Source organism: Mastacembelus armatus, chromosome 3 (assembly GCF_900324485.2).
Source record: "Mastacembelus armatus chromosome 3, fMasArm1.2, whole genome shotgun sequence".
NCBI classification, from domain to species: domain Eukaryota; kingdom Metazoa; phylum Chordata; class Actinopteri; order Synbranchiformes; family Mastacembelidae; genus Mastacembelus; species Mastacembelus armatus.
Window position 1 is genome coordinate 4,664,278 of NC_046635.1, and position 15,224 is coordinate 4,679,501.

At 38.0% G+C, this 15,224-nt stretch overlaps 1 protein-coding gene across 1 annotated transcript; it reads right to left on the reverse strand.

The window, feature by feature from the left end:
• Positions 1-643: 643 nt before the first annotated feature.
• slc12a1 (solute carrier family 12 member 1) lies at positions 644-12,071 on the reverse strand. Its single transcript, XM_026319879.2, has 26 exons — positions 11,602-12,071; positions 10,132-10,272; positions 9,838-9,913; positions 9,041-9,136; positions 8,500-8,639; positions 8,299-8,409; positions 8,089-8,200; positions 7,845-7,972; positions 7,571-7,655; positions 7,252-7,409; positions 7,070-7,177; positions 6,826-6,949; positions 6,486-6,587; positions 6,014-6,169; positions 5,824-5,923; positions 5,602-5,713; positions 5,127-5,267; positions 4,490-4,596; positions 4,291-4,373; positions 3,616-3,741; positions 2,874-3,002; positions 2,341-2,452; positions 2,047-2,133; positions 1,791-1,926; positions 1,623-1,690; positions 644-1,519 (listed from the first exon to the last, which is right to left on the reverse strand). The coding sequence occupies exons 1-26, from the start codon at positions 11,857-11,859 to the stop codon at positions 1,384-1,386; spliced, it is 3,132 nt and encodes a 1,043-aa protein (XP_026175664.1). The 5' UTR covers positions 11,860-12,071; the 3' UTR covers positions 644-1,383.
• Between the last annotated feature and the right edge of the window lie 3,153 nt (positions 12,072-15,224).

A 15,224-nucleotide genomic window follows, 5' to 3' on the forward strand; every position in this document is an offset into this window, starting at 1 on the left:
ATCTGGAATAAATAGGCATATCCATTCAGAATTAAATCATATTCTTGACTTGCATTTTTGACTGGTATAAACATTAAGGGTATATCCCGTCTTCATTCGACAAATATGCATTTGTTTCTATTAAGGTACAAAGATTTTATATTTGATTTGCACGTAAAACAGCCATCAAATAAAAAGAATGAAATTTTCAAGTATATTTTCAACAAAAAACAAACAAACAAACCAACACAACAGCAAAAGCTAACACATTTCTCATGACAAATTGCTGTCTCTAATAAACAACAGACACAACAATAATAAAAAAAAGCCTTAACATTTAATTAATTCTTTATTTCCAGTAATTTAATCACAATGTATATATTTAAATAGGAAAACAGACAACAGGCTAAAATATACAGAATTGGGTTTACATTTTTCCCCAATCATTTTACTTGAACATAAAGTGTACTGTTAAACATTAAACATCTTTAGACAGAATGATTATGAACCAGTTAAACATGGTAGTAATATAAGTATATGTTACACTCAGTGAATATCAAAGAATGCTTAAAAAATAAACAATTTTTTCCACTGTGTAAAAGAACTGACATGTAATGTCACTAACATCATGTTGTTAATCATTTAAGGGTTTTTGCTCAAAAAATATGCACTAGTGAATTCAGATATCTATTATATACATTTATTTTACAATCACAGCAGCAGGCAGTGTTGTTTCTCACTGTAACCTCTGGAAGCAGCCTTGTGTCACTGCCTGGGTCTCTGCCTGTGTTTATGGAACTGATATGGTGTAGAGATGTGATATGGCTTCATTCCAACCCAAAATTATAACATATAACATTATTTTTTGTCCAGTGTTGCAAACATCTTAAACTTTGCCTGTGCTACTGAATCCACAATCAGACTCTTACATTTTGAATTCAGTGTCAGATTTTTTAAAAATGTATTTAAACTAATCTTGCTACTTAACAAAACAGTTAAAAAAAAGTTTAATTTCATGGTAAAATACTATAGTATTTAGTAGAGAACTGTGCTGCAACTTCACCATAGCACAACTTGCCATTGGCCTTCATCAAACTTCTATCAGACCAAGAAATAAAACAGGTTACTAGGAAAATTATTAACAGGGTGTTTAAAAATCTGTGACTGACAATGACCTAAACACTTCTTTTATGTATTTATTACTTAGCATTTATGTTCATTGGTGAAAGTTTTATTCTACTTATCTATGTTTGAATGAGAATTAGAGCATGACGGTCCTTAACTAAAACCAGTGGACTGCATTATACTTTGGTGTTGGTCTGGAAAACTGAAAAACATCAATGAGGTTCCTGTAACTTTATGAACATGGTTCATCATTACTCCATTGTTTAGCCTGCAAGGTGCTCAGGAGTAGAAAGTAAGCACACTCTTGTGGTTGCCTCTAATGAGCAGGGTTGGTGGAAGTTCTCTCGTCAGAATGTCCAACCAGGCCATGTAGAGGAAATCAGAGACAGATTCCTTACGAGCGATGGGCATGCTCCTGTATGGTGTAAGGGGAGAGGCAGAATTTTAAGTACTGTTTTTGTCCACAAACTGGATTAATATTGGAAGTTCAGTGTTACTCAGCCAACAGTTATACTTACACAATGATGAGATTAGCTGATCTAGAGTTTTCCTTAAGCAGCTCATTCAGTCGTACTTGGAGGTTGGTCTGTAAAAAAGTAGCAGTTATTTTTAACATTGAATGTCAACCTAATTTTGCTGATTTCAATACTCTACATTAGGTCTTAACTTAGTGCCAGTGGTTTTACCTTCTCCTCAAACGTGTTCAGCTCTTTGTCTGAGATTTTCCAGGGCTGCTCTCTCTGCATGGCTTCAGCCTGATCAGTGTCCTTAGAACCTTCATGCAGACGGAAAGGCTCGATCATATCTTCTAACTTCTTCAAGCTGGTGGAAAACAGGTAAGAACATTAACTGGTTGCAGAAAATATAAATTTTTCACACATTTTACTTATTCTGTTGCAAAATCTGGTTTGCTGTCACCATTATAACTGAAAAGGTAGCTACCTCTCAGAGCTGGGTTTGACATGGATGTCATCAATGACACGGATGTCACTGCAGTTAATTCGGAATTTTTGCAGCAGAGACATCATCCTGCATGACAGATTATTCCACAATTATTAACTTTCAAATAAATGTTGGCAATTATTTCCATTTACAACAAGATAATATCTCATATAATGTGATTCTCTTGGCAGGTGAATTTTAATATCTGCATTTTACCACTTAATTTGCTCAAACTTCCTTCCACCTATTAAGATTAAATTGATATTGAAGCATTAATTAGTTTATTGTACTTACTCCTGTTTATCCAAATCACTACGTCCAGGTTGCCCTGCAGCAAAGATCCTTAATTTACAATCCTTCCACTTCTTTCTGGTTTTGAGGATGTAGGGTAGTAGCAGGGTAAGACCTGAGAGAGGGGTATATATGTACATTTATGTGTCCTACACCAGGAGATCTCAAAACCCATTAAACTAGCTGCATAAATGTGGTGCACAGTTTAAGTTTGTGTCAGAACAGTTGACTTGAATTTGATTGTGATCAATATCTGGCATTTTTGCTATTAGACTATTAGTAATGTCTGTCTGTCTAATGATACCTTTGTATCTAGCATTATGTAGAGAAACTGTTTAGTGCATTAATAACTTCTAGTTTACCAGATTTTGGGGGGCTATGCTTTTGTTCAGGTGTTATTTATTTAACTCAGCCATTTTTCTTCAAACTGCATGTTCTCTGCATTTGTATCAGGAAAGATGCTCTGTATTAAGTATTTGTTATAATCTGTAGTCAGGTTACATAAGAGAAGGCTGCCTTGGGGAATCAACACCTACCTCCATCGTCAAAAAGCCACCACACATCAATAGTGCTTTTAGGCTGTTTCTTATTGAACTGAGTACTGGCCTCCAACAGTCTCTCATTCATTTTGGCAACTTGTGGGGATGGGGGACTGCACACTGACACTGAGAGAGAGAAAGATATAAGAAATGAGAGCAGGATGAGGAAGAGGAACTGTATTACAGAATGTAATTCACTGACAGAGTGCAGAGATTTAAGGTGGGTGTAGCACAAACCAAGATTAAGAGGTTAGGCTACATCAGCAGTAACGACCATCCCTCAGGCCTAATGTTGCAGTGAAAAGGACACTGATACTAACGCCCATCACCATCTTGCCAAGATGCAGCTCAGTGGGTTATTGTGTTTGTTAGTGTGTGTGTGTGATGTTGAGACAAAGTGAGCGGTTTCATGCACCCTTTGCTGTCTGGGTTGAAGAGCTGCTCTTCAAACTGGAACGAAAGGGACCATATTATTGGATTACGCCCTCAGAGGCATCTTTCATGGAAGCACTTGATTCAGTTATATCTGAATAGGAGTGTGGAGAAGAATCCAAAGATGTGTGTCATTGGCTTCATTTTGTTAAATGCATCTTATTTTTGTTCTTTGACGCAGTGGAAAAGAGTGTGTGTGAACATACTCGTCTAATAATGTAACCTTTGCTTGAAATGGCTTACTCTGAAACCTTTTTGAAATGTCACTTAAGGTGTTAATGGAGAGAAATAACTCCTAGACCGATACCTCTGGTGGTGAGCACTTGCTGAGAGGGTTTTCTCGACTTCCTGAACAGTCCCCTTGATTTCTCTCCATTTGCCATCATCATATCCTCCAATGCCTGTTGCTCCCTTGCTGCCTTTAACATCTCCTCTGAAAGACAGAATTAGAGTTCTGGTTTAAAATAAATTGGTGAATAGGTGAATATGCTAGTATATATAGTATACTAGTATAATATCCTTATTATTGTAAGCATTTCCACAGAACACAGCTGTAAACCGGTAATTATTTTAAAACCATATCTGTTAACTGCCTGAACTGCGAAAATGTAATCTACAGAACAAAGTGTCCAGGCTTATCAGTAATATTTTATTATAGTCAGTTACATTTGGTTGCTGTTCACACACTATAGTGACAGTGCACTGTTTTACAGTTCTTTTTTTTTTAATTCTTTTTGTAGGGTGACTACTACTATCTCCATAATGCACATGGCATTTCTTAAAACAAAAGTATTTTTCACCTATTTTTTTCTGTTTTGTTATTTTGTTATGATAATGCAACATTTTTTTTGTAGTTATCTGTTATGTAGTATTGTTGTTTGCTGCTTTATATATTTTATGCTGTTGTTTATTTCCCGTCAGTTTTTCATGCGACAGTACTAGTGGATGAAACCACATGGTCTAAAAATGTTTTCATAATGACCTTCTGCCTCGACAAGGTGCGACACATCAAGCCCCTGGTTCATCCGTAGCACCACTGTCCCATACTCAAAGTCAAATGCATCACTGTCAATGAGGAAAAGAGAGTAAGTAAGGACACACACAGATCTCCTGTATGTTTAATTATTGGTTGTGTTATTGTTATTTGACCTTGTGTGTGTGTGTGTTTATTTGTGACCTACTGCAGTATTCCCACATAACTCTGCACTTCCTCTGTGCCTGCAGATCTCCAGTTTCTCTTGAAACCTAGCATTAATGTGTTAGGCTTCATACGTCCGAGGCCAGATGCCTGTAAAGAAAATCACACCACTCATAGCATAAAGATAAAGAGAAGGCTGCATTAACTGAAGAAGAAAAAGTTTAAAAGATGTTAGAGACAGGTTTTGATGGTAGAAGTTATGACCAGATTACTCAGTAGGTCTCAGTTTGTCTGCAGGGATTCATTCAATACAGTGTTAATCAATTATAGCCTTTAATCTACCGCTTTGTTTGAAGTAAACGATCCTGACAATGAAGTGAGGCCTTATCTCACAGATGTGATAGCCAGAGCCATAAGACTGTTCCTGGTCCTCATTTTCTCTCTCCTTGTCTTTCTCTTGCAAAAAATCTTGGCCAGATCTTAATGATAGCTCGAGACCAGTGTCATAACACAGTAATATGGGTCAATAAAACCTGTTTCTCCAGTGTTTACGTATGGCATCTCCCTCTGATCAAACCTCATGGGTTACACATTAAGTTGAGTGATTTTTGAATTAGTTTACATCTTTTTTGTTTTCTTTTCAGTTGGTGAAACATCTTGTAAATCATGACCACACTGACCTGCAGCAATTTCTCAGTTCCTTCTCTGAAATCATCAGCGGCCACCGCAGTGTAAAATGCTCTACGTTGGGTCTTCCTAAGCCACAGCTGGTTCTTCTCCATGCTTGCGTTCATCTCTTGGAAGGCCTCAGTTCTCGGGCCCTGGAAAGATTACAACATAAAGCGGTATGTGAGTATAAGAGTGTAAGTGTGTTTGACAGAGAAGGAGAGCCCACATACACTGTTTTCATATTCACAAGACACTACTGACCCTAAACTTTAGTCTCAGGTATCCAGACAGTTGGCATTTCCCTCATCCCTGCTTGATATTTGCTTGAACCTCTGCTGCATGTGAAGTCTGCACTCAATTTAAATTCACTTGATGTCAAATCTTTATTTGAAAAGAAGTTGATATTTAAATAAAGACAATATGTGTGGCCTTGGTAATATCCAAACTTTTGCATTTTCAGATAATGACACTATGATATAACCTTACCACAAACACTTCACAGACGAGACAGAGTCCAAAGTTTTTTGTGAAGGAGTGAGCCAGGTCAAGGAGAGCTGGCCTGGTCCGCGAAGAACCGGTCAGTACTAAGATCTGAGGCCTGAAAAAGAAACAAAATATTTTTTATTGTGTCATTTTGGTTTGACTCTGCAAATGTCCTTTGATTCTGATGTTTTATTTTTCCATCCACAGTAACATTCAGAGTTTCACCTGAAGTTCTTGACATGATCCTCGACAGAAGACAGAGACAGAGTGTTGCTGACTGCACTCACGAACGTCACTGCCTGCGTGGATGAACCCCAGTTCACATCTGAAGACAAAATAGTCCAAACAGGTTATTTCTGGAATGGAGGCATCACAACTGTACATCCAAGCATGCAAACATGTACACACAGCTCACCTGGCTTCTTAACTGTGACATAAATGTAGAGGAGGATTTCAATGCCATATGTGAGGAGAGCAGCCCACCAGTTGATAACAAACATAACAACACAGCACAGCAATGCGCCCATCAGAGATAGCCACATGTTGTAATATTTATATGCTGGTCTCCAACCTGAGGGAAAGCAAGATCCAATTCAAATGAGAGAAATATAATGGGACATGGATTGTACAGAAACAAATCAAACTCTAATTATCTATTGCAGCTCAGTATGTCCAAGCTAATGTCTTAAATCAGGTGCCAAGCGTGATGGCACCTTTTTGAATACATTCACAGTCACTTATACTTTATATAGGTATAGGTTTACACACCGCCAATTCACTTCATTTCTCATAATTAAAAATTGAAGTTCTCAGTGGATGGAAAAAGCAGAAATACATAAGGCGCCTGGCAAAAATGATTATTTAAAAGCTACATTGTAGAGACCCACCTGGAGACTTGGCATAGGATGCATGGAAGCAGGAGAAATTAATGAGAGCATAAGATGCCAGGAAGAAGTTTGAAATGATAGGAGCAATCGTGTTGAGGTTACCTATGGAGAAAAAAAAATCAGTTAATTTAAAATTCAACTTCTTTTATGGTACATAAAAGTAATTTCATATTTCAGTTGATTTACTTGTTCATTTGAAGCCAAACATTTATTTTTGAATACAGTATAAGATGTTAGTTATTGTGAGGATGAAGTCCATAATTCATTTTAAGATCAAGTATAAGATATGTGCTGCATGTGAGGATGTTATGCCCAGGCCATAACAGACAACTGAACTGACCAATGAGAATGAAGGCAACAGAAATTACAAATGTGAGGACATAGCCACGAATCGGCTCATTGTTCTTCCCATGTCCTTTGGCAAAGAAGTGCAGGGCCTTATAGATGTTGTCTTTACATAGAGCCTGAAAAAAGACAAAGGTTCATTTAGAAATACGAGCAATAATTTAGTGGCATCGCAGTGGAGGTTAAAACATTGCACTGCAGTTGCACTGCATCTAGAAAAGAAGTGGTGAGTTAGTGACCTGGAAGACTTTGGGTGCACTGACAAGGGAAGCCAGGGCTGACGAAAGGGTAGCTGAGAATGTTCCAGCAATAATGAGGGGACCAAATCCTGACACCATGGTCATCACCTGAGCCAGAGGACAAGAGAGAATTAGAGATCAAACAAGACCACTTCTTGTGTGTAGATTTGGAGGCTCTGTACCTGGAAGTTGTTCATTAAGCCAAAATTGCATTTTTGCACGTCGCAGATAGAGAAATTATAGCCAAGCTCACAAGCAGCTATAGCTGAACCATTACATGGTATTCCAGGAGTAACAAGGTCCGTTATGTTTCCTGAGGCGTCCCGGACAACAGTGGCAGCTGAGCAATTAGACAGAAGGACAGGTGCTCAGTCTTTTAAAGTAGTCTAACAACTTTTGGAAAACTGAAAAATACCAAATATTACAAATGTCTAAATGCTATTTCCCAGCTAAATGTAGAATTACTTATCAGGGCAACATTTCATTGATTATTGTACTTACACACACAAAGGGCCACACCCAAGTATGTGACACCGGTGATCAGGATGGCAAGCAGGGTACCTTTAGGTATGCCTCCTTGGGGATCCTTTGAAATAACACAGATCAGATCAAAGAACAGTGATTATGAAGGAAAATGTTATTCTGCAAAAATAGAGTCCAAAATTCAAATTCCAAAATAACACCTCCAGCAGTTTGTTTAGAAACCTGTGTACTATAGCTAGTAGGGATTCCTATGCATGGCTTTTATGCAGTGACTTCTATATGAAAAACTTACCCGCAAGTCCCCAGAGATATTGGCTCCAGCCAGGATCCCCGTTGCAGCAGGGAAGAAGATGGCGAACACTGAGAAAAATGTCTCATCATCTCTAAACACTGGTGTAAAATTCTCTATGAAGATGTTTGCTGTGAAAAAGAGAGAGGGATAAAAATGGTTGTGGAGTCAATTCTTCAAATGTTAAATTGTTAAATGGTTGTTTTTTGTGATGACAATATGCATTGGTTTGAAGAGGATGTCTTACACTGATAACCGAAGAAGCCTTTGGATTTCTTATCAGTGGTTGCAGGAATGACAGTGCCTACAAATACGTTTACTATGGCCACCAGCAAGATAACAAGAAGAACAATCTGTGCCTTTAGGGACAAAAGAATTAAATTGATTAAAGTTATGGTTGCACATTTACCAAGCCCCTAGACTGAGAAACAACCAGCTTAATATTCTCATCTCTCACCTTGGCCTCCCATTCCATACCAGCGACTGATATGGCCAACAGCAACACCACTGTAATGCAGCCAATGATTCTGATGTCATTTATTTCATCCACCATGAGGGAAGCGTGCTCCTGAGTGTGGCAGAAGTGCAAAGTCAGACATATATCAATGAAACATACTTACAGCTCCTTCAGTGCTCACCTGATTATTACAACACACACCTTGAGCAGATCGACCACAGTCTCAGAAAATCCTACCACATACATGGCTACAGCCACTGCATTGGCGAAAGCAAAAATGAGGCCAATTGACCCCCCAAACTCTGGTCCCAAACTGCGAGATATGAGGTAGTAGGCTCCTCCTAAATTGACAAAATCAAATACACACACATAATGTACATAAAGTAGTGGATGATTAATCACCACATCATTAATTCACTGACAAATTAAAAAGGCTTTAAAACTGAGAAAAGGCTTCAAGAGGTGACCTTTAGCTGCAGTTTTGAGATTTGCGTTTTTATCTACACAAACTGGTCCACTGATTGTTCCATTTTCTCCTTTAAAGATTTTATGCCAGAATTAGTTTGTTATCTCAGGCTATACAAATTTATAAATAATGTTTAACTAGCGGCGCCAGTGCCAGTGATTCTTTTTTTTTATGAGTTATGAATTAAATGTCTACATGAAAGTTTAGTCAATCCGGTTGAATTCAGCTGCTTTTCTGAATATGAAGTTGTGTTATGTGGGTTGACTGTGCATGTACCTCCTCTGACCACACCATTGGTACAAATGGCAGACATGGAAAGGCCAGTAATGGTGGTGACCACGCAGCTGAGAGCAATAATGACGATTCCCAGACCTGAAAGTAACAGCACACTTGTAACAGCTTAACATTGTTATTTTTTTACTGCAACTTATTCGTCCATTATATTTATGTGGTCAGTCATAACATTGGGATTTCTCCATGATCACCTTTAAATGTAGTGAAAGTCAAACTCACAGAGGACACTGGAGGCTATAACGTCTTCTGTATCTGCTCTACCTGGTGCCTACAGCTTTCTCAGCTTCTCACAATCTTTTAGTTACACTTTCTTTCCCTTCTGTGTCTTTCAGAATATACCTTCAGCAATTTTACATCAGCTAAGACAGAGTACATTTGAATAGACTTCAGATCACTCTGTGCTATTAAGTGGAGACCTATCTAATCTTTTAATTGTTTGTAGTTCCTAAATTAATCAAATCTGGGAATCTCCAGTAATGGAAAGGTGCTGGATTGACAGGTCAACCTGATTAAATTGATTTGTTTATTTGCATCATACATACAAAATCTAGTAGGATTTTTAAAACAGTTTATATCTGAGTCTGAGCTGTGTAAGGAGAAAAACTCCCCACAAAATACCTAAGAAAGTAAGAAAGTAGAGTTCAAACATAGGAGCCAGAAAAAATGAACAGCGTGATGAAAACTGTCAGCAGAAATGCTGTTCAGAAAACACAAACCATGTGCTTACACAGTCGTCCTATGTGTCCCATCAGACCAACATGTGTTCTTGTCTCACTTACCCCAGCCTGCCTGACCAAAAACCCAGGACAGACGGATGAATAACATGACACCCCAGATGTTCAGCATGCATCGCACCTGCAGGAAAGAGAAACAACTTAGATCTTTATTGTGGGTTATCATTTATTATTAAGCCACATGCTTCAATTTCAGTGACAAACACCTGTAACTATAAAGTCTAAAAACTTTTTAAAAAGTAGTAGACAACAGTATAAAGCTTGGTATCTCCTCTTGTCTGATCATAATTATGGAAAATGAACCAGGAGCGAGGCTGTCATGACCCAGCCTAAACTCACCAGGACACCCCTTATCCAGCCAAATTTTACTGTGCCTATGTCGGTGTCAGTGGGACCGGCAGACTCCAGATCCTGAGAGGGAGTCCCATCACTCCTCTGGTCATCGTCCTCCACAGTGTCTGGCACAGAAATTGCTCCATTCTGTTGGCAAGCGTAAAGGTAAATGTCATGGAAAATAAATGTCAATTTATCTAAATGGATGTAACTGGCATGTGTTCACAATGAGTGCTTTTAGTATTTTGTGTTATTATTCATCCATCCATCCATCATCTATACCTTCTTATTCCTATTTAGGGTCACAGGGATCTGCTGGAGCCTATCCCAGCTCTATTTGGGTGAAAAGCAGGGGTACACCATGGACAGGTCAGCAGTTATATATATATATTTTATTCTACAGAAAGACTGTTATTATTATAAAGGTGCAATCTGGTATTTTTATGTCCTCTCATGAGGTGATACAGTCCTTTCACGTAGGAATGTGTCTTTTGTTTTCTCCTGCTCTCTCTGTAATGAACAGCTGGAACTAGAAAAATAGAAAAACACTGTGGCTTGATTTGGATAAAGATTGATAAAGCAGTTGCAGGGACATTATGCTGCTCTGTGCCTGTCCTTGAAAAGTGAAGAGAAAAATGGAGAGCAGAAGACAAACTTCATTTTAACTTTTTATGAAGATGAATGCTGACTGTTAAACAACTCTCTTGTCCAACCTTTGATTTAGTAAGACCTCTTGGAAGTGTTTCATTTCCATCTACTGAAAGAAAGAGATTTTGGCAACCAATTCTCAGCCTTTCAGTGGCATGGAGCTTGCAGTTACAGTCATTCATTAATTTAAAGTGTTGATATCTGAATATGTCTACATTGAATGTACCATGGCCATTCTTGTTGTTTAAATCTAACTAAATGATAAAAATACATTTGAATCTTTGGCAACATTTTAAAACTTTTTTTGTCCACATGCCAATGACTGGCTCAAAGCTCAAAGAGCAGCCTTTTTTTGTCAGTCAGTAAAACTATTTCAACCTATAAAACCCAATGACTTTATAAGCCAATTTCTCACTACAAGGCAGCAAACAACCTAATAAAACACTAGAAATTTGTAAGTGTCAACTGTGTTAATTGCTGTTGAGTCCTTTTTAGTTTCTCAATAACTGAACTGTGGGCATGTTACAGAGATAACATTTGAATAGTTAAACAACTATAAAACGTTTAATTTCAGGCTTTTTTAACCAGAGTGAATAGACCCTGTAGTCCAGGAGCAGAACAGAGACCACAGTGTCATGATCGGTGCCAGAAAATTGAGTCTCAGTGAGAAAAAAAGTTTAAAAATTTTTTTAAATAAAAGACAAGTCTAACACAAGTGGGAAATGGATGAAACCCATGTATTATATAGAACACTGAAAGCCAGGAAGAGAATATGAGTGATGATGATCCAGTGTTCATACCTACCGACTTTTGTGTACATGTGCTCACCTTCTGAAACACATCATGGAGCTCCTGCAGGGATGGTCGCACAGCCCGGTGACCGCTCACGGTGTCTGGATTGCGATAGAAGTCAATGTTGGGCAGTCGGTCCAAAGTGTCATGACCAAAGGCACTGACCACTGAGGGTCGGACTGTCCGGTGTTCCCCGTTAGAGAAGTTGGACACTTCATAGAAAGGAGGTTCATCCAGAGTCGAATCATAACTGGGGTTAACGTGTTCCCCTCCGTTAGCCTTGAACCTCTTCATGAGGAATAGAGAGCCACAGATTTAAAGTCAAATCAAAAAACAATAATGTAAAAGTCTTCACTCATCCAATAATGATTTAAAAAAGCAGAGCACTGCTGTAGTTGCCCTTGTGTATTGAGCCCAGACCAGGATTGAACGTAAAACTATCTTTTCTGTGTCTGAGCCTCTTGTGTGTAAGCTCGGTTTATCTCAGATGGCCCACCTTTATACCCTGAATCCTAGGGTCATACACTGGCTGCCAGTGATTGGCTAACCGCCTGGATCAACTCTCAGAAAACTGAACAGGGGGTGTCATATATGTCCTTGCTTCTTTCTAGGGGACAGAAAGACATTCCTTAACGATTAACTAAGTCATAAAAACCAAACTAGTGATAAAGGCACGCTGCCCTACAGAGAATTGATAATTAATATTATTGTTTGCAGTACAGAACAGGAGCACATGTTGTTCTGTGGTTTCCACTTTGTAGTTGTGGATAGGATTTACTCAGAGCTACAGGCTCTTTGAATGAATCATCAGGAAACCTACACATGGAAGTTGCCATTGGAAAAAAAATCCATACAACTAAGCTAAAAAATGTATAGATTACAGACCCTGAAATGTATGGCTATGGTGGAAAAAATAAAGCTAATGTGGAACGATACAGATTAATTCTATAAGAATCAACAGCACTAGTGACGAAAATATTGGGCTCATACGTCTTAAATGATTAAATAAATGTAATCCCTAATGATTCTCTTTGCCACAACGTGTTTAGTGCGAAAGTTGACAGGTTGGCTATAGCAGAAAAGAAATGGCCGCATTCATGAGGAAAATGAGAGTTAATATGAGACCATGAATTACAGGAACATGCCGGAGGCACTTCTTTATAGCCACATGACTTCTGAAGTGCCTTTAAAAGACCCCTTAACAGGTAAGCTTCCTTATTACTTATTACTTAAGTAATATTCCTTCTTACTTCCTTATTACACCACAGTGATTTATGCACACAGTGAAAGGCAGACTAATGACTTCAAATCTGACCTTGGCTGTACTGCAGACTGAGAAAAATATTTCAGCACATGTTTTTATGTGTGGACTGAAAAGAAGCAAGCAATTGCATAATGCTGAAAACAGTGGTTTAATGTTGCAACAGGTAATTTTAGCTGAAAACATTGATTTTAATGATCAGCTTTGTGTCAGTTTATGTTAAGTTTAAAACAATATGTTCCCTATTGCAGTTGTCTTTGTTAGAGATCCTCAGGCCCTGCTAAATCCCCCACAGTGTGGAGTCAAGATTAAAGTGATTTGTTATATTAATTTATATTGGGGCTGCTAGACTTGTGTCTACTCTGCTTGACTAAATTCACAGTATGCAGCATTTTGCAGAGCTCTGTTGAGCGTATATACTATGAATCTGTGGCAGAGGGTTCATATGCTGTCCTTTGAACAGAGATCAAGGAAATCTGCACTCTAATTAATATCCAAAGGGTTTGAAAGAGGCAGAAAACATCCCATTGCAGTGTTTAGTAAATGTTGCTCTGCTCACTGCAATGTGAAAAAACTGATTCAAATAGCAGATACCAGCACAAAGGATCCCAGTGAATTACATAACAGGTTGTGATAAATAAATGGGCGGGTAATCTGTATAGCTCATCTCAGCTTTTGGCACAGTCAGCATTACCCTACTAAATGGGTTCGTCCATCAAAAATAAAATTAATAGTTCCAGCAAATGTGATCTATTATGCATGATTTGTGGTTAAAAAAAAAGTTACAACTGAACTGTAGTCTACTCTGTCCGGTGCACAGAAGACTATTCACATCTAGCATTTAAACTTTAAATATACTGAAGAAATTTATTGCAATGTTAAACTGAGTTGGATTTCTCACAAATCATGAATATTAATATTATTTTAACTATTAAGTAGTTTAGAAACTTTAAACTGATGTATGTAATAATCTTGCTTACTAAATAAAAATGGAAAATCAGATTTTTCTTTCTATTTGAATTTCAATTTAAAATTATTTTGACTCAATTATATTGCCAAATAAATAAATAATAATAGCTTAATAATCATAAGTAATTGTCATAAAATATCAATGTGTCAAATATGTCATAGTCGGTAATCACTGACTTATCCATTCATACAGGCTTCTACAGGTGTTCATCATGGTTAAGTCTAAATTCTCATACAGCCTTCACTCCTGAAGAGATTCAAGCTCTTAATTTCATGCTGGGTCCAGTTCATAACACAAGACAAGCAGTGCATTTGGAGAGGCAGTAAGTTTCCGTCACATTAGTTGGTATCTGCAGCAGAAGTAGATTTTTCTATCCTACATATCCTACATATACATTTATCCTACATATCCTAATATCTACAATCAGGTTTGCAAATATTCGTACAGTATTGGTGTCTGGACACCATCACATTGATTTTTAATTCAAACACTCAATATGTGATCAAAGACTTTCAGCTTTAATTCAAGGGGTTTGACAAAAGATTGACATTGATCATTTAGAAACTGCAGCCGTTTTTATACCCCCATTTTTGGTGGCTCGGACCAAATGACCGGACCAGTGGCTGGCAAGAGGTTTTATGGCCTGTTCGCTCATTAGTCGATGAGAAATTAAATAGATGAAAGGTCTAAAGTTGATTCTGAGTTTTGCATTTGGTAGCTGTTCCTGGAAAAACACAGAAAATGGGGTCCTAAGAGTTGTCTATGCAAGTGAAAGAGGCCATCATAAGGCTGAAAAAACAAAATAAAACCATCAGAGAGATAGCTAAAACTTTGAGACCGACCAAAACAACAATCTGGACCATGCTTAAAAAGAAGGAATTAACTGGCAACTTCAGCAACACCAGAAGGCCTGGAAGACCATGGAAGACAACTAAAGTCGATGACTGCACAATTATGTCCCTTCCACAGCATTTAATCAAGTCAAGAACACTTGTGTAAATACATCACTTTCACAACAAGGTGCAAACCACTGGTACTGCTTAAGAACAGACTGGACTTTGCCAGGCCTGACTGTTGGTAAAAGTAGCAGAATTAATTCAAAAATGTATAGGACTATACTCCATCAAATCCTGCAAAAGTGACACCTCTTCATATTGCACAGGGATAATGACCCAAAACATACAGCAAGAGCAGCCTGCCATTTTCTCAAGGCAAAGAAATGGGCTATTCTTCACTGGCTAAGTCAGTCACCTGATCCCAGTCAGATGGAGCATGATTTTCACTTACTGAAAACAAAACTGCAGACAGAAAGATGGCAAAGGATTTTCATCCAAGTATTAAAAATAAACCTTATATTTGTAATTTTGTTATGTCCCATCATTTATGAGCCACCAAAAATAGGTGTGGGTGTAGAAATGGCTGTAATTC